The sequence below is a fragment of the Achroia grisella genome, unplaced genomic scaffold, assembly GCF_030625045.1.
Source record: "Achroia grisella isolate CSIRO2021 unplaced genomic scaffold, CSIRO_AGI_Agris_v1 utg2671, whole genome shotgun sequence".
Taxonomy (NCBI): Eukaryota; Metazoa; Arthropoda; class Insecta; order Lepidoptera; family Pyralidae; genus Achroia; species Achroia grisella.
In genome coordinates, this window is record NW_026712758.1 from 1,121,044 (window position 1) to 1,145,848 (window position 24,805).

Here is a 24,805-nt window from a genome sequence, read left to right on the forward strand (position 1 = left end):
CGTTTCTTTTGCTTGGCTACCGGGACATTCTGGTATTCCAGGAAATAATAGGGCAGACCAAATTGCGAAGGAAGCTGTGCTTTGTGGAGATATGTTTCCTTATAAAAACTATTACAATGACCTAGCGTGTCTTCCAAAGTTGTATCTTAATAAATCTTGGAAGGAATATTGGCAGAACAGTAGTAAAACGAAAGGAAACCTTTACTGTCAGGTACAACCCGACATTCCTATAAAGCCCTGGTTTTGTGGGATAAAGCTCGGAAAGACCGCGACAACTATATTAACTCGTATGCGTCTTGGTCACGTGTGCACACCGTCTCACCTTTATAAACTTGGTATTGTAGAATGTTCCTGTTGTACCTGCGGTACTGAAGTGGCTGATCTAAATCACATTTTTTTCTCATGTCCGGATCTTGATCACTCCTCCTTTTTAAAACATCTCAGATCCATCCGTATCCCTTTCCCTACCTCTATTACAACTCTTCTTTTTTCCAATGATCCTATTATTTATAAAATTTTAGCTGAATTTATATATTTAAATAGTATTAAAATTTAATATAATGTGTTCCGTATTGTATGTATATTATTTGTAAATATCGTATCCTATATAATTTCCTAACCTAATCCTTATCCCTATGCTACAAAATTTTCGTTGCTAGATATAAATTAATGACGTTTCCCCGTTTTGTTTTTGGCGAAATACCCTAAAATCGGGGTGAATGCCATACCACAAGAGAGAAAAAAAAAAAAATCTGACGGATTTTCACAACTACTGTGCGACAGTTCTAGCAAGATTGACGTATATATTTTTTTCTTGATTCATTGACTTGGAAGTACAGTACAAGTTTCATTGTTTACTTTTATGTTCTTCTATTAACATATGTACTTAGAATATAATGAACAAAATGTATGCTTAAATATATAAGAGCTGTAAAAATAGATGTAAGTGTGGAAAAATAAATAAATATAATAATCTGCATAGTACTTTAGTAATGTGGCAACTTATTTGCATGTGATCTCTAAAACATAATCTTAAAGGAAAACCTTAGAGGTACTTGACTTTATACTGGTGCATAGACATTCTATTCACGATGTATAACAAACTGTGCCATATAGTACATTAATTATATAACCATTTAGTTAAAATATAAGATGTTTATTATTTATATTTAGTATCACTGAATATATTATACTGTACAGAGATAATGTATATATATCATACCATACCATAACGTTTAATTTGTAGAGGAACAAAATAATAAATAGACACACTTTATTATAAATTACGTATTTAATGAGATAACAACTGCTAATTATTCACTACCACCGGCTCTTTCATTTTGTCCGGCGTGTGGTTCGTATATATTCTCATCCATTCCTTGCTCCCCATATTTTCCAAGTATCCTCTGGCCTGTAGGATCAAATGGTGACCTCAGATGAAGCTTAGCCTTATATCTCTTTCCCAAGACTTCTATTTCGTAGTTTCCGTCCGTTAAGTAGTTTTCTGTAACCTCTGATCCTTTATTGGTTACATATGCGATACCAATAGATTTGTCAAGGTAATACGCATATTCTCCTCTTCTTAGGTAACCAACTGGCACGCCATTTCTAAATACAGCTTCTTGACCAAATAGAGCAACCTACAAGTAAATATAAACATTTGATAACATTTAAAATAGCATTCGTGAACATACAAATTAAAAGTTAAATACATATAAAAGTACATTATTTTATAAATCAAATATAAACGTTAATTTATTCTTTTACTACACAATGGTGCTGTACCTTGTCATCAAGTGTAAAATATGTATATTTCTTGGTAACTCCATTATTCTTCGCTTTAGTAACTTGTTCATTACCGATGTATTCGCCATCTTTACGACACGTAAAACCTAAGTTGGCTTCTATAGGGTTATCATCTGTCCTCAGATCAGCATTCCATAAATGATACCCTGAAATTTGTATACCACATGTTTATGCGAATAAGAATATAGATAGTCATTACTCCTTTTTGACTTTTTTGTCCCTAGGAGGAATTTAGATAGATTAATAAAACAATGAATGAGTCGAGTTAAAACAAATCATGAATATTCAGCAAGCCTTGTAGCATAAAGTGTTCAGTTGTGTTTTACCGAGGCAAAAAGTTGAGGTTTAAATTACCATAAAGTAAACATTCTTTCCTCCCTCGGTTTTTTTCAATCACAAAAAGCATTAAAATACTACATTAATAGAATCATAACAGACCTTTCTCAGCACTAAGTGAAGTCAACGCCCTCCAACCAGCATTCTGTAAACCTTTAACATTTCTGAGGGCTTTGTAAATTTGTATTGCATGTGATGACGGTATATGTAGCTCCCAGCCCAACTCGCCTGACCAGCCCACGCGCAGCGCTCTGCATGTGTAGGCTTTATACTCTGCGCTGCATGGTGATTTAGAGAACTGGATGCTGCGGTGCGTATGTACGGGGAAAGCGTCGTTTGAAAGGCCCGAATCGGTGTATCGTTGCAGAATGCGTTGACTGTAAAGTAAGAAAAAATATATAGTATATTGTAAATTAGGATATTCTGCTGAGGAAAATCTTGTACAGTCATTTGTGTGGCCATGTTATATTTCTCTTTATTTTTATAAATATAGTATTTCCATCGTAAATGCTACTTATATAGTAAATTTCACGATTGATTGAAATCGTTAGGGCGTGACAGTTTAACAAACAAACAAATTCACTTGCACTTTACTTATATTAGGATAAATAAACGTCATATTTGTAAGATCTTTCAATGCATTAGTCTTATTACTAGCGTCACATGAGAACGTGATATCCGTAGTGCTATATATGTATATATATAGTATGTACTTATACAGGCGATGGCCACCCCTAATCATCAGGTCGGCCGTCAGTTTGTTTGCAATTCCAATTACATTAAAAAGCAGAATACCTGTCAGGTCCTTGTAGACTCAATATACAGAGTTGTTTGGAAACGTCAGTGATGGTCGCCCGCAGCTTGTGGATCTGTATGATGCGTCGCAAATGTGCCAGCGTGTGGTTGGCGTTGAAACCACTCGTGACAACATAGTAACCGCGACCCTACGAAACATAAAGGTATTTTTAGTGATACTAATGGCACACCTGCATGGCATAATAATGACGCACCTGCTTGCGCTAACCCTGGTGGTCCGCCAGTGAAAGACGATAAGATGAGGATGGAGTCAGGTCAATTAGACCATTGTGGCGAATTAATCACGCTAGTTTCTACGGGGACAGACCGAGGAAGGGTTGAGAGGATGTAATTGCTAAAGACAGGATGAAGTGCGATGTCCGGGACAGGATAAAGTGGCGGAGAAAAACAAAGAAAGCTGACCCCACCGCTATGTGGGATATATAGCTAGGAAAAGGGAGAGAGTTTCTAAGGAGAGGTCGACCTGATAATCAGTGCTGGCAATAAGGTACTAATTTTCATTACTAACGAACCCCACATCACGCATGCAAGTATTGTGTAAGCTCAGTTGATTTTCAACTTGTAAATAAAGAGGAATCAACTATTTATTATTCAATTTTACTTTTAATATTATTGCTGCCTTCAGTTATACAATAGTAATAATAAGTAATATATGTACAACTAATTATGTAAGGGATCTGCAAATTTATTCTTTACAATTAGTACCTAAGTATAAATACCTTAAAAATCGGTTCATGTAACTGTCCGCTTCCTCCATCCAAAATACTAACAGTTACATCCGCTTCAACGCCTCCCTTCTCATTCAACAACAAAGAATACACCACTCTGAAAATTAGTAATACAAAAAATAAAATAATAATAATGAACCTACTCATTGCTATTGAAATAGCATTTATTTTATGGAACAATTAGTGGTGCCCGAGACTATATACGCGTGAACATTGTAAATTGCCTTCTATTGATAATAAAATCAAACGATAACAACAAATAAAACACCTATCTAACACCATATATTATTAAATTAATTAACGAATTAATAAAAGCGTGGGTTGAATATTTTTACAAAATTATTATAATTCCCCCTTTGGAGTGTATTTTTTCAGCTTTATGTCGATATGTTGACGATGAAATTTTCACAGAATATTTTATTACTTACCTATAACAAAATATTCTGTGAAAATTTCATCCTACTTCTTCCCACTATTTTTAAGTGAAACATTAAAACAAACAGGTAAACTGCCAGTTTTTGCCATGTCACGATTTCACTGTTTCTCTCTAATAATAATAAAGATAAAAAGATTTTTTATATAGATATATTTATTGCCTAGGTATACAATACCTTTCATAATCTTTAGAAAGGTCAGCAGTAAAAGCCAAATTAGCGGTGCGCTCTGCATCAGGACCGGTCAAATAAAACTTGCCATAGTACGACATATTGAAGAGAGCAGCCGCGTTCCTGCAGCTTAAGGCTTCTTTTCCTATCTGAAAAAAAAAATAGGTCGGAATATATATTTTTTTAGACAATGCTGAATACACTGATTAAACTAAATTAATTGAATTACTCCAGAAATAATCAAACTGCTACTCAAACTTTAATAAATACTAGTCAATATTTTGATGTATATTAGTATTTATTACTAAAGTCTGGAAATCAATTTATTAAACTTTTTATAGTAGATGTATGAAACAAATGTGTCTATGTGGAAGCCAGGCCATGGAGCCAGGGGCGTTCCACACATGCATCTTTAAGGGGCCAAGTTCAAAATCAAAGGAATTCAATAATAATCAGTACATAAAAACTACATACAAGGTTGTGGTGTTCTGAAAAACCAAAAGAGTAATCTCCTTTGAGAACTTCTTCGTAACGCTGATCTACATTCCTGGGATAGTCATGGGTGCCGCCCCAGTCGTACTGCTGAACTCTTATCTGAAAAAATATATTAGGAATATAACTTTATACTTATGGGAAAAATATAAGTTCTTTCGTAAGTGGAAGAAGCACCCACATTATTACAACGCATATTACTCACTAGACTATCAATTAAACAATAAATAGTTCAAAATTTTAAATTATGTAGGTATATGTATTATTGATGATCTTCGTGGTGTAACGGTTTAAAACATTGCCTTACCTTTCTATAGTAGCATGTTAGATCCACGAGCAATAGAAACATTTGTATTAATGTGTATAGTTCTGGATATTTTCTGTATACATACTTATATATATATTTAAAAAAATATCGGTACTAATATCAAATATTTACAAAAACGAATGAATGGATTTTAATGAAACTTTGCAATAAATTTCACCCAAGTGGAACCGAAGGCATAACTATTATATTTATAATGCTGTTGATGTTTCCTATAAAGCATTATCTTGAATTTTATAGAAGAGACGACGAAAATTGACACGTAAATTAATATAATAATGATTTGCATAAGTGGCTACAATGCAAAATGACATGATTAAAAGACTCGAACCTTTGAAAAGTTTAGTTTTACCTTCTCTCCCGGCATGAAGAACCCTGGTCTCTCCCACCCGGCCCTTGTCTGCATGACCGCGCCATCATCGACCAATTCCTGATGTAGGGCGTCATGGCTAGAGTCCCTGCCGGCTAAACGCTCGTCGTGTGGGAACACAATACTATAATTCCGCACATAAGCCTCATGGCTACTCTCACGGCACCAATGGGCGCGCGAAATCTGGCCGGGGGTGAATCGTCGGATGTCAAATGTGAACATGTTGTATTGTGGTCTGCGAGCATAAGAATAAGAAATTACGTTTCTTTTTATGAAATGGTGTACTCGCCTGCGCCAACGGTATACGATGGCGAGGAACCAATGGAGGGTGATAAGATGAGTATGAGGTCAGATCAATTAGTCTATCGTGTGAAATTCATCAGGCATTTAACATTCAGCATTTCAATATTCATTATTTCCAGGATAAACAGCGTCGAGGTCAACCTAACAGTGGTTATTAATCCACATTAGGTACTAACAATCCCCTTCCCCAGAAGAAATATAACGTATAGGTATACTTATACTCTATTTATGGGTGTGGGTATGTTATATAACAATGCTGATATATAACGCAGATTAAGGACGAATTTACGACTAGTCTCGAGAACAGCGTATTACCTTAAAATAACTAGGGTAAATTATATATGTACATCGCTATATGTCTGTCTCGCATACCCTTGTAATAAAAATGAGGTCATTCCTAGAAGGCTGGAAAGATAGCAAAAACTTTTGCGCTTTTGGAAAAAGCCTACTAGTCATTATAGTGCAAATATCTAATGTCGTCTAAGTACGGCAACGACGTCCATTTTAGATTTGTACCTTTCTTTAAGTTACACCTTATAACTTATTCAATACTATTGATTTAGGTAGGTACTATATTATGTTATAAAATAAACAAAGTATTCATTATACTAGCCATTAGACAGCCAGTAACAAACATTATATGAAAATTATACCAGAGTTCAGAGAGTTACGCCTTCAGATAACCTTATGTAGCTTGCAGATTGTACACAAATAAACATTCAAAAAGCTGACCCAACAATAGAATATGATATTCAAGAAACATTACACATCTATTTCTTTATTACTGCGTCCATTAGAAAAAGCAATAATAAGAATGAAGATATAAACAATTCTTATGTAGGCATAGGTATTGAAGTTAGTTAAGTTAACTTCTTTGATTGATTCCTATCGGCCGATAGATACGGTTCTAATACGGTTAGGGACGTTCATACTTATATATATATATATTTGTTTACAGTTTTAGCTGTGGTTGATAATGGACTGATGGAGCCACCTGCGCTAACGGTTTACGCTGGCGGGGTACCAGTGGAGGACGATAAGACGAGAATAACATCAGGTCAGTTTGGTTAAGTAATTTGGAATCACAATGGTTTCCAAGGGGAACCGCGTGGAGTGTGCTAACCTGGTATATTGCTAGCAATGGGTTCCTAGTCCTCAATATTAACAATACCCTTCCCACCATTTGTCCACAATTACAGATTTGAGTAAATCCAAAAATCTAGGTAATTTTAATGAGTAGTAAAAAACATTGCAGTCTAAATATTTTTAGGTAAGATAATAATAGCCTTATCGTTAACTATGTCAATTACCTACACTACGAATTGGATAACTTGTTTATATTTATTTTTATTCATTAGCTATTCTCAGTAAATAAAATGTAAATACTTAATTGCGTAATTTATGATAAACCACATTACTAATAATAAATGTTATGATTACTGTTTATTAATAAATAATGTTCATTTATCGTTTGTGACTATCAACTAACAATGCAATAGGTACGTCACTTTCTCATTAAATGTAATCACTCACCTTCCGGAGATGACCCATTCAGCCATTTGAATTCCGCAGCCAGCAGAGAACATCATACCAGCCGAGTTATAACCGCAGTTATGATATAGACCTAAAACAATAGTGGTGTTCATGATAAAATCGTTAATTGCTACTTTCTTATACCTGACTGTAAATAAATATAATGGCAACAATGCTATGATTTAGCAGTGAAATTGCAAGTCCTGCTTGTTGGCATGGCATGGCATATTAGTCCTCTTGAATAATAATAATAATATATTTGACAATCCACACAGCGCCATCTAGTAGCAAGCTAACCAGGTGCTATCGGTATTGAAGACAACAAGAGAACTGATATAAAAATAATTTTAAAAAATCCTACTCGTTTTTAATATGCGTGGAATCGAAACCGCCCCCATCGGATATAAGGCGGTGTGTTAAACCGCTAGACCACAAAGGCAGTCAATGGAACATGTAATGTTCGTATATATAGGCGAGGGGTGCTGTTTACCATCAAGCTAACAGCATGCTTCTCATTGCAATTATTTGACATAAAAGAAATTCTTTTTCGTCATAATAAAATACGTGCCTGAATATGCATACAAAAACACACATAATATAGGTATCTACTTACCAAATACATTAGGGTCCTCTCCCAAAAGCGGTTTGTGATCAGGCGTGAAGGATTCCGGTCCGCATACCGTACTCTTTATACCAATCTTACCCAGCTTAGGGCACAGGGTGGTAGCGCTAGTCATGTGCACCCCGAATACATCCCAATCTAATTCGTATAGGTGAAATTGCAAATTATTGGGAACCTTCAGGACAATAGAAATGAAATTTTAATTATAAATATTTATATCGATTTCACTAAAATACCAACTGGAATTTTCGTTAGTGCTGTTTAGTGTTGCTGGCAGCTTGTCCACCGTTCTTTTTATAAATATATTTGAATTCTTTTGATACCTCTTTTTTATATGTCAGTTGACTTGTTTGTAAGCCCTATTGGGAGATATATATACATATACAATTATTCCTGGTTTGTATAGTTGTATGATCTCGCTCCAGACATAATTAGAATAATCCAACAATAAGCATGCTACATACTAAGTGTATCCAATTTGGCTCATAGACACTGAATCCAAAAGAATAATATTCCAAAGCATGTAGATTCCCCGTAATTTGTTGATTCTTTTTTATTAGATATCGTATGACTTAAAGGAGGTATAGTGTAATTTTAAGAACAACATTGTATCGACCGGATTTCGTCATAATTACTAATTATTTTTAGGTATTTATGATGTCAATCATTCGTTTTGGTCAAACCATAAATGTTGTATAATAGGATTTAAAACAATAAAATAAATTGCACGTAAACAAAGTTAGTGGTAAAGACGATCGGTTTAGTATAAGCTCTTCTCAATTTGGGACTAGATGGCGCTGAGATATAAATTATCCTGAGTTTTTTTATTCATTAAACTTTCTTACCTGGTCCAACATATGCGGGTTGCCTTCGTATCCTCCAATACTGACAGTTTCGCCTTGCATTTTCAAGTATAAATTAACGTCATGATCTCTGATGTTGGGACAACCGCGTATCTCTGGGATCGCGTCACAGACTACATATGAATGCTTGAATGGCACGAGAGGCAGCGATGGTATCCCAGCGAACCTGGCCACTCTGGGGCCCCACGCACCTGCAATAACAATATATTTAAAGCTAAACAATAGAAAAGGTATTTGTTGTTATTGAATGAACAACAAAAATAATTATAGTACGTTAAATTGTTAATGTAATGTATTTTCGTTATTAATTAATTTTATTTTTTAACACTTTCACATATTTAGACGTATGGTTTTTGGGAAATATTGGTACTTAAAATTTGTATGTTGGACTTAATATTATCTGATTTAAGAATAAAATAAACACCGATTACAACATTCCTCCTTACTGTTTAATTTGTTAATATATATATGTATTATAAAGTCCTAGCGATATATATATATATATTTATTTTAGGTAATAGTTTCGCAATAATAAATAATTGGTAATAGAATCATACAAAATGACATTCAAAAGTGGTTAAAAGTAAGTAGGATTACTTCTATTTCTAAGTATGCTGGGTTGCAACAAAAATTTAATTTATTAATTACCTCCACAATTAACAACACATTTGGTTTTGATAAATCCTTTGTCGGTGTGAACTCCAGTCACTTCTTTGTTTCCAAGCAAGTTGTGAGTGTAATGAATATCTATGACAGGACAGTCCTCATATACCTAAAACAATAATTTATTATTAAAACAATATCAAGTATATTATTTATTAAGCAGTAAACGCCCCAATTTACATGTTAGGTCTACCCACCCTCGAAACCATAGTGGAATTCAATTTGATGTTTTATACTTATCATCTTATAATGACAATCATCTGTTGGCGCACGCGGATGGCCTTAATTCAATGATCAAGTTTTATTTGTTTACAATCGCTTCAGGTTAATTTGATGTTTTATTTGTTCACAATCATCATTAAGGCCTTAATGTGAATTGTTTACAGTATTCCTATCCACCGTATATATATATATTATATATATACAAACAAGAATTTAACGTTGATACTTCTTTTCTCACGGAATTACCGTGAGAAAAGAAGTATGAACGTCAAATTTTCGTATTACATGCTCCAGGTTGTTAAAATATCTTAATAATTATTTTATATTAAAAAGTTACCTTGGCGCCATTTTGCGTTGCAACTTTGATGAGTGCACTGCATGCCATTGCTGGGTCTATAGTTCCATCTTCGGAGACGTACAAAGCCATTTGAAATACGGAAGGGTCTAAAATAGGAACTATTTTCTGAGCATCATTGGGGTCTAAAATTTGACTAGATATACCCATAGCATTTCCTAGAGTGTGTAGTCTCATATATTCTTGAGTGCGAACCTGTATAAAAATAATAACTATATTATTTGCCATAAAATTTAACTATAATCTTATTGTATTACAATTGTAGATATTTGCCACCCTGATTCAGATCAGCGACAACAACAACAAACAAAAATTATATGTATATATTTCTGACTAATTCTTGATTGATTAAAAGACCAATAACAAACCAATTTAAAACGACATTTGCCGTTGCCACATTGTATTTTTATATACCCAAATCTGGGCATATGAGCATTGCTGTCAATAAGAAAATATCATAAAAAACCTTGTTTACATATATTTCACAATAGATGTTACCTTACTTCGCGAAATGAACATTCCGCCATTGTTGATCCACCCGGCGTAGTCCTCAACCTCATTCGCTAAATTGTTGTAAACGTTCCTTGAGTCGCGTAATAGACGAACCTCCAAGTCGCAAGGCCTTAACGACCATACCAGACCTACAAACAAGTAATTCCAATAATTAAAGTAGACAGGTCAATTAATATTAATAGGTGATTTCTGAAATGAAGGGGGATAACATTATAATAATACAATTAATAAATTATTGAAGATAAATATTAGTACTACCCCCTCCGATCGATCCTCCGTTCAATTCAAACGGGGATCGAAACTTATGTATATTGTTAGAGTAGGCGAGTTTACCATTTCATGTTCAACCACCACTCTTCTCTGTCTACCTCGCTCAGTGATAGGTAATATGTGAACGGAACGGGTAAATATATGTGTGATAAACAATAACATACAAACAAGTTATTATCAATGAAAAGAAAACAAGTCAATAGAGTATTTGTCACATAGTGTACCAACGTAAGTGGAGTCTATTAAATAAATTGTATCCACAGAAGGCATTCATCTAAAAGTGTATACACACACGTACATTTTGATTTTCGTCGCGCTTATATAGTTTTTTATTTCAAATTGTATTTCGAAATATTACGATATATTATTACGACTACGATACGATATTTGTTTCATAGGTACCGTACGCCATATTTTTATCAGTCTTTTTTTCTTTTCTTGTATAGCATTCACCTCGACTTTGGGTATTTCGCCAAAAATCTTCATCAGTTAAGAACGGATTTGTATTGATTATTTTTTAATAAAAAATGTTGAGTTTAGTCAAAACAAAATGTCTGTTTTGAAAAATCTAATTGAATTTTTTCTAGCATAAAGCCATTAAAAAAAGATTTCATGCAGATCCTTAGGATAAAGATTTTGGTGTGAATGTCATATTGAAATATAAGTTTGTTGTAACTAATTTGTTAAAGTTGATATGTATTTTGTTATACATAAATTATGTTTACACTGTTAAAATTAAATCATGACATCATTAATCAAAGCTGTTTCTAAATAGAGTAGATTATAATGGAACAAAAAACATATTTACTGGACAAAACGTATAGACGATATGATTCTTTACGTTCCACTGATAGCTGTGATGCAACGATCTACTCTCATGAACGCGTTATTAAATTGATCGTTCAATTGTCCCATTTTATGTGATGCAAACGACAATACGGGTCTACTAGCCCTCATTTGAATCAAGAGCAGAGTGCATATATACTCATAATACCTACATATACATGTATTGAATATATGTATCATTAGTATATAATAGAGATTTATATACTCACCGGCAGTATGCCACGTAGTGCCACTAGTGAGTTTCGATCTCTCCAGTAACACTGCATTCACACCTCTCTTCGTAAGCTGGTATAATGTATTGCACCCTGCTATACCACCACCTTGAAATAATAACAACATGCTTTTAAATACGTAGTGCATTTTTATATTTCACGTAAGCAACCGTGAATATTATTATGCTTATTCTAAAATTTAAAATATTAGATCTATATTATATTTTTTTTATTGGACCAAACTTTCAGTTTCGGACAATTTAAGTAAAAAATATTTATTAATAGAAAATAAAAAGACTGCTTATAACTAGAGGTATAGTAGAGATATTCGCAACGTATAATATGAAAAATTTATGTCACTTATAATAAAATGTCGGTCTTAGGCAAAAGGAAAATTTAGATTGTTTATTTTATTTGTCTTTATTTTTTTTCGGCAATATTATGTACTTTATATCTAGATAACACTACCTCCAAATGGTCCACACAAAAGGTCTACATTTACATCCTGTATGTAAGATAGGATCGAATTGTGTTCTCACCATATTGTTAATATCTAAATTAAACTAAACATTGCATAACTTTATACCTGAAACTATAAATGCATTAAGTAATCATAATATATACGCCTTGCATATATTTTTTACATATACAATTACCTTTACTATATTATACATACTCACCAATAACAACAACATCAGCTGACGCCACGACTTCTGATTTTGTAGTCACCGACCTGTTGCATTTTATATTTTTCCAATACTTGGATGTTTTACATCGGACACCGCCATCTCTAATAAATTTAAACATGTTTTTTGTTATCAAACGCTTAGGTGTTGTTCGTCCCAGTATCAATATATGAATGACGAGATACAAACGCAGGTCATTGCAATGTGTACAAATTCTCGAAGGAAACAAAATGGTGATAAAAGTCTCCTATTGCTGATCGGACAATGGACGGATTAAGTATAATATCATTTGATTAACTATAATATAAATTTCAGACGCAAAAAAACTTGAATTATTTGCCTGTGTCGATTTGTAGGATCATTTAATTTTGGTGTGATAATCTTTACATTAGTGTTGGTTTAATTTGTTCTTATCTGAGATATGACCACCCTCGTACAGTTAGAATTAAATTAATCTGGGTAATTATGCGCATACAATATCTAATACTGCAACAGCGAAACTAGTGTATTTTAGTTACTTAATTAATATAATGAAGTTCGTAGTACACAATATCTAATAATATTTTAAATCAAATTCAATATATATATGAAAATATTATGTATCGCAAAAACTTAAATTTATTTCCAAAAAATAGTACACGCTTTTAATACAAGAATAAAGATTTTAAATCAAATTCGCGGTGGTTTTATGATTTTATGGATGTAGCACGCCCCAAGCATTGAAATACTTACATTTGGAACAAATAATCTAATGTAGATACACCATCTGCATTCATATAGCGCTACTCTACAATAGTCATAAGTAATAAAGTACTTAAGTATCCTCCGTATGTTATAGTATGGCAGCTAAATACTTAAGAACTTTATTATAAAAATAAATGAAGAGAGTACAATTCACTTTTTTCTGAATTTCAATAATTTTAACTGATTATTTTTCGTATAAAAATTGTTTCATATAGTAAAGTGAACCTTCTTAAGTTTCGTCTCTGGGACCTGCTTCTTTTCTGAATTTAATATTAAAATGAATAAATATTGTTATTAAATATATAGGAAATAATAGTAGTCTTGAATACAGCCCTGTCTCACACTATCGTCACAATCCTTTATCAGTCAAAGGTCAAATATAATTTTAACTAGCTTATCAAATTAAGTGTTTACTTACTTTCGATTTGTTGTTGTCATTTAATGTATAAATTGCAAACAGTAGTGCGCGTCAAAATACTATTCTTTTCATTTAGTTGATTTTGGTGACAAATTAAATGAAAATGTTTTAGACAATAAAATATTTAATAATTTTATAACCATAAACCTAAAATGAATGGATGTACAAATAATAATATATCTTGCTTACAGAAAACACAATGATTAGTATACAAAAATATACTATAAAATTTTACTTTGCATCATCTTTACATTTACAAATTTATAACCGTGACCGTTAGCGTATCGAAGGATCAATATTGTTTTACAATTTATCTCTTAAGGTATTAAGATGTAAGTTTAATTTCGTATGATCTATTATTGTCTGTAGAGCGATTTTGAATAAAACATACAATAAAGTATTAATTAACAACTTTAAAAGTACATTAGTTATACGCCGATTTACTTGCGAAGGTCGCGGGTTCGATACCTCGCATTTACAAAAAGTATTTAATTATTTCTATCAGTTGGTTAGTATGTAAAGTACAAGTTAACTTAGTTTGAGACTAGATGACGCTGTGTGAACTTTCTTGGGTTATTATTAATACTATTATTATAATATGAATACAATTTGTTTATAATTTTAGTCACTAGGAGACAATTAAATATCGATAAGTACATCGATTTTAAACGTATTACTATCTACGAATTTTAATGGAAACTATTACAGAATTAAAATGTCGTGATCACAAAAATAAAAATATATTATTTGTGGACGAGAGTTGTTTTGTTAACTGTACAAATGTCGTTTTATTTAACACTAATTAACAAAGAAATTCTGAAATATAATATTGATAAGTAGCGTGTTAAACAAAGGGAGATATTATATGACTATTATAAACAATAATAATACCTACAAGACTGTAAAAAAATATCTATACTTAAGTTTTTTAATATTATACTGCACTATACATTCTCGTAATATCATAGATTATACGATTTCCTACCATATTTGCTTGAAAAAAGTAACCGTTAATACAAATAATTTTCAAGAGAGACAATACTTCAATAAGTCTAATAATAAAGAAAAACACATAATATATTTTTACCTAACAATACAATTTAAAAAACGCGGAACAAGTCCACAGCTCTCTGAATGTCATACATATGGAACTAGATAGATTTTACAGCTGATATATTTATCGTAATTAAATAATAAAAATCTATTAGTTAAGTCACGAGGTGGACTATTAATTTGGCAAGTAATTCTACATATTTTAAACAACGTAAATTATCGCCACACTACTCATACTATTTTAATAAGAAAATTAATCATTTATTTAAATTTAACATATGAAATATAGGCGTATAATAAAACACTAATTACTATATAACTTGTTTACACTATTCCACATTTATATGTAATTATTTTAGTTATATAACTTACTTTTAAGTGTAATGCCGTCTGCACCAGCGCATTAACTTACTAAAGGCAGTGTACCTCTTTCGTTATATATATTTTAAAATATTAGAATTTAATACCGCGTTTATGATTACTTTTCTTATTACTGGATTTTTATCTATTATCCTTTTTGAAAACAATTTGTAATATATTCACATACATATTACAAGTTTTACATGTCTCATATCCAGTATAAAACTGGATGTGTATAATCGAACGCCTCCCCTTCACATTTATAAAAATGTCAACCATCTAAAAAACTTGTTTTACGTATTGAACTATTTTGACATTTTCTAAAAGCTATTAATTCTTCTTATATATAAAATTCTTCATTGGAATATTTTTGTGTATAATTTTTATCTCTACAATAGTACAAATTGCAAGAGATGTATTTATTTTGGTACAATGTATAAAGATAATACTACAATATACAGACATTTACTCCATGGCCCAAGGTAAACAATTGCAACACACTAAATGTACCTGAAATAAAATAAATCAATTATTCCATTGTTACTTGTGTATTAAACCACACAAGATTAATAAATTTATTTTTATAACGGCAATAGAAATAGAGGTAGACAGAATATAAGATGGGAAGATGGAAGATGATATTAGGAAAATAGCCGGTCCAGTATGGACTCGTAAAACAAAGGGACAGGACAGAATGATCTTCTTGATGAGATGAATCTTGAGAGGATCTTGCCTATGTCGGAAGACAAGCTGTACCGTTTATAGATTAGTTACATTTTATATAATATTACTATCTGACTCAGCAAACATTGTTTTGCCTTATAAATTAAAATCGCTATTAAAAAATAGGGGTTACTGATAGAATGGTGAAAATTTAGGGTTGTATGTATTTTCAAATAATAATTTAATGAAATAAAGTTCAAAAATGTACAACACAATTGTGGTAAATCACCCTTAACACTGAGAGGTATAAAAATTTGTTATAAACCTATTCTCAGACCTACTGAATATACATATAAAATTTCATCAATGTCGGTCAAGTCATTTCGGAGGAGTATAAACACGAAACCTGTGACATGAGTAACTGAGTATAGCAATAAAAGCATTTTATTTATTATAGATACTTACATTTCTCAGACGTGATGAGGACTGGCAACTCTGGGCGGGGTGAGTCCTAGTCTTTGTTGGCGCGCCGCGTGGTCGCCTGCGGCTGCGGCAGCCGCTGCTTCTAGTTGAGCTCGTAACGCCACCAGCTCGCGGGTACGTTGGTAAATTGGATCCTAGAAGGGAATCTATTTAGCATCAACAGTATTTTTAATGAGGGTTTTGGACTATTGTCAGTTGCTACGGCATGTAGCACTGTGACCTGCATAGATCTATTGTGCTCGACATTTTTTAATGTTCGCTACCTAGACTCGTCAGGGACAAGCATTATAGGATATTCTTATAACAGATATCAAATATAGAAACATATATACTGAGTATTTTTTTCGATTATTAAGTAGATATCTTTATAATATTGTAACAGAAACCTAGTTGATTAGTTTTCTAACAAAACTTCATTTGTAGAAATCGTGTTTTATACATGTTTCAAATTTAAAAAAAATCTGTGTGCACATTCTGAATATATAAATGTGTAATACAAAAAAACATGACATTATTTTTTCTTTATTTTTCATACATATATCGTCTTCATACAGAGCGCGAAGTATAATAGAAATACCAAAACCCTGTTACATTTAATAGTATTTATAACATAATAATATTCGAACCTGTTGCCTCATTGTAGGATTCCATCGGCAATAAAGCGCTTTCCATAACTTAATAAGCCTTAGCGAAGCTACAGGCACTAGGACGCCCTGCGGCCGGGAATACGGCGATGGCGGCGAACCGGCGCCGAAAGTAGAAGGTCCCCAATATAGCGGATTTAGATACAAATCCTGATTGCTATTTATATATGACCATAGCGACACCGTCTTTGTTTTCACCTCTGCAATAATAATAAAAGTTAGGTAACCTTATGACACACAAGTCTATTATATATAAATGTAAAAATTTAAGGTCATTAATGTATATAAATTTGCTCTAATTAATCAATGAATTCTAAATAAATGCTTTATTCTTATAAAAGAAAGAATTTGTTAGCTAGTTTGTTCTTTATTTCAAGTCATTATCTACATTTGAATGAATATGCCGATAATAGAAGTTGATATGGATTTGTAGGATTTTAGTCATTATAATATAATTGAAGGCTCTATTGGATATACTGGCTGACGAACTATATGGACTAGCCTTTAAACACACAACTATAATTTACAGTTTTGAATATTCTTACTCTGGCTGGGACGAGATAGTCCCAAACATAGTAATGAAATTTAACGGAAGTCTGTAGATTCGTCGACATTCTCCCTATGTATATAAGCCACAACTTATGTACCTTCTTTAACTCGCTCCCGTTCAGTGTTGAAGAGGAATGTTCCAAATCGACATGAGTAGAGATGATCGACAATAGTGATGAGCAGTCTCTCGGTGAATTCGAATGCGGTGGGGAATTGTTGCTGGAGTTGCCACACGCAATCCACCCATTGAACGAAAACGGGCGAACGATCCGCATCTGAATGACGCTCATCGCCGTGCCCAATACGCTGTGACAACAGTAAATACATTATTACTAGCTGACCCCGCAAACGTTGTTTTGCCGTATACATTACAATCCCTATTAAAAAATAGGGGTTGATGATAGATGAACATTTAGGGTTGTACGTATTTTTAACGCCACATTATAAAAAAAAAAATTTTGTCCAAAAGTAAAAAAAATATGTTAGGGGGGGACAAACCCCCCCTTACTTAGGGGTATGAAAGGTAGATAGTATCCGATTCTCCGACCTACTGATTACGCATATAAAATATCATAAAAATATGTCAAGGCGTTTTCGTTTTACATGCATATAATTTTTTTTTTAAATAATATTTATTCCCGGATATTAAATTCCATGCTTGTTACCTTAATTGATTAATATAGTTATCAGGACTTAACAGAATAACTTTAAGGTATTTAGTATAAGTAAACTGTTCGAATCTGGCAGATATTAAATCAATTTGCGAGAGACAACAATACTCGCCCTCTGCTATTTTGCATTCTATTATACCTCGCTAGGTAAATAAATGTTGGCCTGTCAAGAATTCCTTGCAATGGCCCCAATCACACCATCTAGATTACCGATTTTTTTTTATTTCAATCAGAATGCTGAATATACTTGCCAATTGAAACTTGTGTCCAAATGACAGCCACTCCTTCTCAATAAGTACTTCGAATCCTCTGAGGGTGCGGTAGTAAGGGTCTAACATAAGCATGGCGAGTGCGGTGAGCTGAGCGGTGCGATCCCATCCGTCCGAACAGTGTACCAGTACTGATGTTTTGTGATTCTCCACCTGTGGAATATATCACACAATAATATACAAACAACAACTCGCCCCGACTTAAAGACAAGAGCAATTATTAAATAAATAAATAAAATACTAAACAAATACTAAATAAAAAACTACTAGCGAATTGCCATGGCACACAGAGTATTAAAAAAATATACATAAAATTTTTCTTCAGACATCACTATTAAATAGTTGTAGAGATTATCGCGAACATATAGACAGACGCGGCTAGACTTTATTTTATAATCTGAACTTCCTGGTTGACAACATTTTTATCGATATTTTTATGTATGTGAAGGTAATTTAATATTTTATATTTTATAAAAATTAAATCTGACTTAAAATACATATGTTTATTGTAATAATACATATTATTATTGTAACAATACTGGATATTTTGTAATGTACTGGATATTTTTTTAAACAGTGCTATAATTTGGCAAGCTTATATTTCTATGATATCATCATAACAGTTCAATCTCTATCTCCATACCTTGTCTACAATGCGAACAGCTCCGGCTAATATACATTTGATGTGTTTCAGCCAACAACTAGCTTCAATTCCACTGAACCATCTAAAACAAGATTACATTAGAGTCAAGATTTAACTATGTTGAATAGTTAAATGAAACTACATTACAACCACTAAGAAAACGAAAATACAACTGAGTAGCGATGTGTACAATACACCTATTTTACATTACCGACTCGCACGGATCCTATTTAAAAAGGAATCTTTTTGTAATAGAAACACGGCCTGTGTTATTCGCTGATATTTCAGCTTTCTATATGTGAAACAATTAACATTAAAATGAGTTACACATTTTCGCGTTTGTTCATTACAAACAAAAAATCATAAGTAATCGGCCTCAGTGGTTCACCGGGTTAGCACACAGCCGTATTTCCGATGGTCGCAGGTTCGATTCCTCGCACGATACAAAATTGTATTCACGAGTATGATTGCCTGTATTGGCGTGTGTTAAAAAATCGTATTTATGAATTTCTATCCATTGTTTAGAAACTATAACACAAGTTCTGCTTAAATTGACAATAGATGGAGCTGTGTGAAATTATTGCTATTATTTCTTTTCTCTTTATAATATAGTATTTGATGACATTATGTGTTTAAAATTCTTATATCTATTTAGTTTATTGTTTTATTTTATGTAAGCACGTTACCATGTGACAACCGTGATATCACTCACACATTACCATCCCAGAAGACTACAATGACATAAATCTTAACTTGTAATTTGTTTGGCGAAACACTTTGGTACTGTCATAATAATACTTTGTAGTTATATTTAAAACTCATTATTCGATACCTGGTCTGATCAATTTGTGGGAAACACAACTCCTTCAGTTTCCGTAAACTCTCTCTCATGACGTGAATGTTGTGGATGTCCAAGAACACTAGTTCAGCATTTTGGTATGCATCTTCTGACTCGTAACTGAAATACAACATTTAAAGGTATAGCTCATACTTATGCAATGAGGTATGTTAAATCCTTCTCCCTCCTACGCAAATCAGGGTCATTAGAAAAGGAGGGGGAAGGTGTATGTACTGTGTCTGATGTCAAGCAGCTACTCAACCCTTTTAGAAAACAATTTCGTATGTGAAATGGAAGGTCCATGCCAAAAGCACTTTACCTTAGTGTCCAATTTTTTAATGGATGACAACAAATTGGTGCATCCGCCTGTACTACTCGTGACACCAATGGATTTTTTGGAGTATGATAATGGAATGGTGCTCCCGCCTGCGCTAAGGGTTGAGAATGATTAACGCACCAGTAGAGGATGATAAGATGAATATGAGGTCAGGTCAGTTAGCCCAACGTGGCAAATTCACCGGGAATTTTATCACGATGGTTTCCAGGGGGACCGCGTGGAGGTCGACCTGATTAGCTATTATCGCGTGGAGGTCGGACTAATAATCCCCTTGCTAGCAATGTACCATACATTGCTAGCAATGGGATTATTAGTCCACATTACTAACAATAACCTTACCCTCACCAATGGATTATAGGCTGAAGTCAGGTCAGTTAACCCATCGTGGTGAATTCAGTAACAATTAATCAATCAATTAATTAACCAGGTTAGATCGAGAACTACGCCCACATACTACTAAGTAAAAAATAAATGGAAACATACCCTCCTCCTTTGGCTTTGTTCGCGATGGCGTTAGCACTTGGTCTCGCGTCCATTATGAAAAGTTTATTTCCTTGTGCATTCGCGTCCATAATAAGTTGCACATAGCGTTCATCCTCGCGGCTTCGTTTGCCGCTTACCTAATAAGTATAGCAATGAAATATATTAAATTCAAATAAGTGAACTAAACCATAAGCGCTTTTAATCCTAACAGTTGTTTTTATTATTACTTATAAATTACATAATACTTTCTATAATTCAGAATGAATTTCTCAAATTACATGTTAAGTTTCAGATGTCTACGTGTTTTTTCCATATGAAACATGTAATATGGGTTATTATTCGTCGTCAGTGCAGTAAATAGAAATGCAATACAATAGTACTATATTACAAATTTATGACAGTTGTGTAAGTTCATTGCCTATATATATTTTCGGTAGATGCTAAAAAAAATACATATATCTATATCATATTCATATAGAAAGCACTTGATGTAGTCTGACCAATACAGAACCTGAGACTAACTTAGTCACCAACTAAGCTAAGCTACTAAAATATGGTCAGTACATTATTACAGTAGATCATTACTAAGTAAACAACAATGCAACTGTGTCATTGTTTCTCACATTATGTTAATTATTAACGTCATTTAGTATCCTTCCATGGTATGACTAATGATTATGAGCTAAACAAGACAAGCCAACATTTCCAAATAAAATTCTTATAACATGAGTAATATTGCACGCTTAAAATAAATGAAGTATGCTACTTTATTCATATTAACATTACAGAACTAACGGACTATACATCTTTTTAATCAAGATTCGCGCAATAACAAAATCTGTTGAAATATGCCAAATACCTTATTCATTTAAAAACTCTTTATAAACAAAGAATGTCTGAATGTTAACAACTATTGTATTAATACACTTTTGAGAACTAATATAGAAGGCTGATCCAAAAGGTAACCAATCTATAGATATGCAATAAAAATATTGTAAAGCAACAATAAGATCTAAATCATATGGTCATGATATTATATTAGAAATAATGGAAAAGACAAGATGAGATATTTTAAATGGGTAGCTATAGAACTTGTCTACACAAACAGCTTATGCTGACAAAAATGATAGAATGAGCGTAAAATCAGGTGACAAGCCCATTATAGTTAAATCACCAGGTTCTAAAGATGATGGCTACTGAGAGAGACTGACAGTTGCTCGACCCAACATAATATATTACTAGCAACAAGAAAAAATACTTCTCATTACAACAATCCTCTCTCACACAGAAAGAGATATTACAATGAATTGATTTAAATTACCCCAACTAAAGGTTGGCTACACCGAGTGATTGTAGCCTGCGAACTGGGATGTATCCAAGATAGCACCGGGATACGACCCCGGGAGCGGAACGCTGCCACAGATCGAATCAAATCGTCGGTGGCCGCAGTAGGCACCGCCCACACGGCAGGGTAGCTGTCACAAACTTCGTACTTATCATTAATACGAGTTATTCGCCACATATCATTGTTTACACCCTGAAAAAAATAACAAGCATTTAACACTAATATAATGTTACATTACATATTATTTTCTTTACTATTTTATGGCCTTTCGTTCATGTTTGTTATGTTAGTGTCATAGTATTTTAATGTATAATATAAATAAGAAATATATATTTAGCCATAAAGAAAATAACAACTCGAAAACAATCAGTCAGTTCCATCTAGTCCCAAGCTAAACAGCTGTTTTGGATCTAAAAAACTGATACAAACACTAAAAAACATTTCTTGTAACATAACTTGTGTCATGCAAGGATTGAACCCGCGACCATCGAAAGTAAGGTGATATGTTAAACAACTAGACCACTGAGGCTGAGAAAACATGAGTAATGTTACACATTATTGTATAGTAACATTTTTGTAGTAAAAATTAACAGAACAGTTGACATATTTGTATGGTTCACGGTGTAAACTCACTTTTTAAAAAGTTTGTGTGTGTAGAAGAGAATTTTAAGGTTATAAGTTAATTAATCGTACAGAGGTTGTTAGACCAATTTTAGTACCTATAAAAACTTAATAATATTTTTAGAATTTCATATATTTCGAAAACTGAGGACCTACCATTCTCCTCAGTTCTCCAATAGCATCATAAACATGCCATCCATCTTCTTGGAATGTCTCGGAGTAACTAAATGCAAAAAGTTGTAAACCATGAGACAGAGGGAATGCTAATTGCTGTAAATAGGTGAATATGCCACGCCTTGAGTGATTTTCCTGTTTGTGTGCAAACCGCAAATTTCTCATGTCCTGAAAAATACATATTTATATTCTTCTACTGTTCAGCATTATATGATTTGAAGTAATTAGATAAAGGTACCATCCAACTGCACTTGAAATAGGTGATGTTGGAAAAAGAAATTTATACCACAATGTAATGTAATATAACAAACCAAAATGTTGAATCTTAATCACATACTTATATTAATTACCTTACAAAATATTTCAATCCCATATGAGTTCTCTCCTTTAGATGTGGCACCACCAACCTTTTCGATACGAGATATCTATAAGAAAATATTTAAATGTACATAAATTTTAACTTAAAGATGAACAAAATTTTTTTTTTTATATTTTACCAATCTACAAAATCTACATATACAAAATCAATCCACAACATGATGAAAAGAAATCAAAATAAAAAAAAATACTTACTACACCGAGTGGAACACTCAGTGTGCTATGCAATGATGAGGGTTCAATCGGGCGAAAATGCAACTGGTAATTGGTAATTTGTAGCACACCACGTATTGGACCATTAAATGGACATAAATATGTAACATCCTGAGCCATTCTCTTTGACTTCTCACTATTCAAAAATTGAATATCACCCAACACATGGGGCTGTAAACAATACAAAATAATAAAATTAAGGATTGTATTAAAAGCAACTTTAATAACGACATTATTATTAGACAGTAGCATAGTGGTAGTTATATATGCCAATTAATTAACTATTCCAGTAATAACAGAATAACAGAGGGTTGGACTCACTTCCCTCCTGTGTTTTAAACTGTTTTGTCTTGTTTAATACTTTTAAATTCTTTCAAATAAAGAAGAATATTATTATAGAAACTATTTCTTTCATTCATTGTCATAAAAGTATTTAGGAGAAACAAATTTAAGATATTCATTTATTTTAAATATAAAATCTAACAAAACAAAGTTATTCTTACTTCAATTCAGAATCAATTAATTATACAGATTCAACTATTATCTGTGTATTTTTTCTGTAGATAGTGATGGAAAGGTACTCCTGCCTGCATTATGATTTTTATGCCCTGCCAGGGCATGAGTGAAAGATAAACAATTGAAAATAAGATTTATAAGAAATAATGTCTCAAATACTTTCAACTGATTAGCATATAATTAAAAATTATCATTACGCTTTAAATGCATATATTGTCTTTAAGGGTCAATAGTTTTGTTTCTCATATATCGTAACAATAGAAAAGATTTTATATTTAACAAGATCTTGGCCAATACTGCTTAGAAAGACAATGTTTATCAATTTAAGAATACAAGCCTTTGATAATTCAGACATCCTGTAATTATGAATATGATTCACAAACAAGCAAAAATGAACTGTTTTGACACTCATTATAATATGGAAAACTAACAGAGGCTAAATATCTTAGAGAACAGTGAAGACTAAGAAGTTTAAAACACAATAAACCCACAGGAAGCAACGAGGGACTGCTATCGAACTTGATACGAATAAATTAATCCATTTAGGAAACTTACGGAGTCTTGTCCGTGTTTAGAATTCAATGAACTTGATTTAGAATCTGAATCCAGGGAGTCGGAGCTAGCATTTTTGGACAGTGAGTAGTCCGAATTTAATATCTCAGAACTATTATGTTTATCCATATTAATTTATAGTAATACTGTATCTGCTAAAAATTAAATAAGTCAATTATTTCTTTTCTGAATTGATGAAGATATTTGATTATTAAATATAGAAGGAAATATGGAATGAAATTAAATATAAACAAACGTCATGAAATAAAATTTGACAGTTGACAT

General features: G+C 32.6%; 2 protein-coding genes across 2 annotated transcripts; both read right to left on the bottom strand.

Annotated features, from left to right (window-relative positions):
* Positions 1–1,273: 1,273 nt before the first annotated feature.
* LOC131842907 (sarcosine dehydrogenase, mitochondrial) lies at positions 1,274–12,758 on the bottom strand. Its single transcript, XM_059191480.1, has 16 exons — positions 12,561–12,758; positions 11,878–11,988; positions 10,538–10,680; positions 10,022–10,234; positions 9,448–9,571; positions 8,782–8,990; positions 7,928–8,111; positions 7,315–7,405; positions 5,461–5,713; positions 4,766–4,885; positions 4,298–4,440; positions 3,678–3,783; positions 2,938–3,086; positions 2,245–2,519; positions 1,786–1,952; positions 1,274–1,640 (listed from the first exon to the last, which is right to left on the bottom strand). Exons 1-16 carry the CDS (start codon positions 12,685–12,687, stop codon positions 1,314–1,316), a joined length of 2,742 nt encoding a protein of 913 aa, XP_059047463.1. The 5' UTR covers positions 12,688–12,758; the 3' UTR covers positions 1,274–1,313.
* Positions 12,759–13,856: 1,098 nt separating this feature from the next.
* Positions 13,857–24,766, bottom strand: LOC131842886 (myotubularin-related protein 2). Its single transcript, XM_059191451.1, has 13 exons — positions 24,524–24,766; positions 23,435–23,623; positions 23,212–23,286; positions 22,844–23,029; positions 22,043–22,258; positions 20,722–20,858; positions 19,896–20,021; positions 19,064–19,145; positions 18,403–18,573; positions 17,579–17,786; positions 16,914–17,131; positions 16,270–16,421; positions 13,857–15,651 (listed from the first exon to the last, which is right to left on the bottom strand). Exons 1-12 carry the CDS (start codon positions 24,647–24,649, stop codon positions 16,275–16,277), a joined length of 1,881 nt encoding a protein of 626 aa, XP_059047434.1. The 5' UTR covers positions 24,650–24,766; the 3' UTR covers positions 13,857–15,651; positions 16,270–16,274.
* Positions 24,767–24,805: the final 39 nt, after the last annotated feature.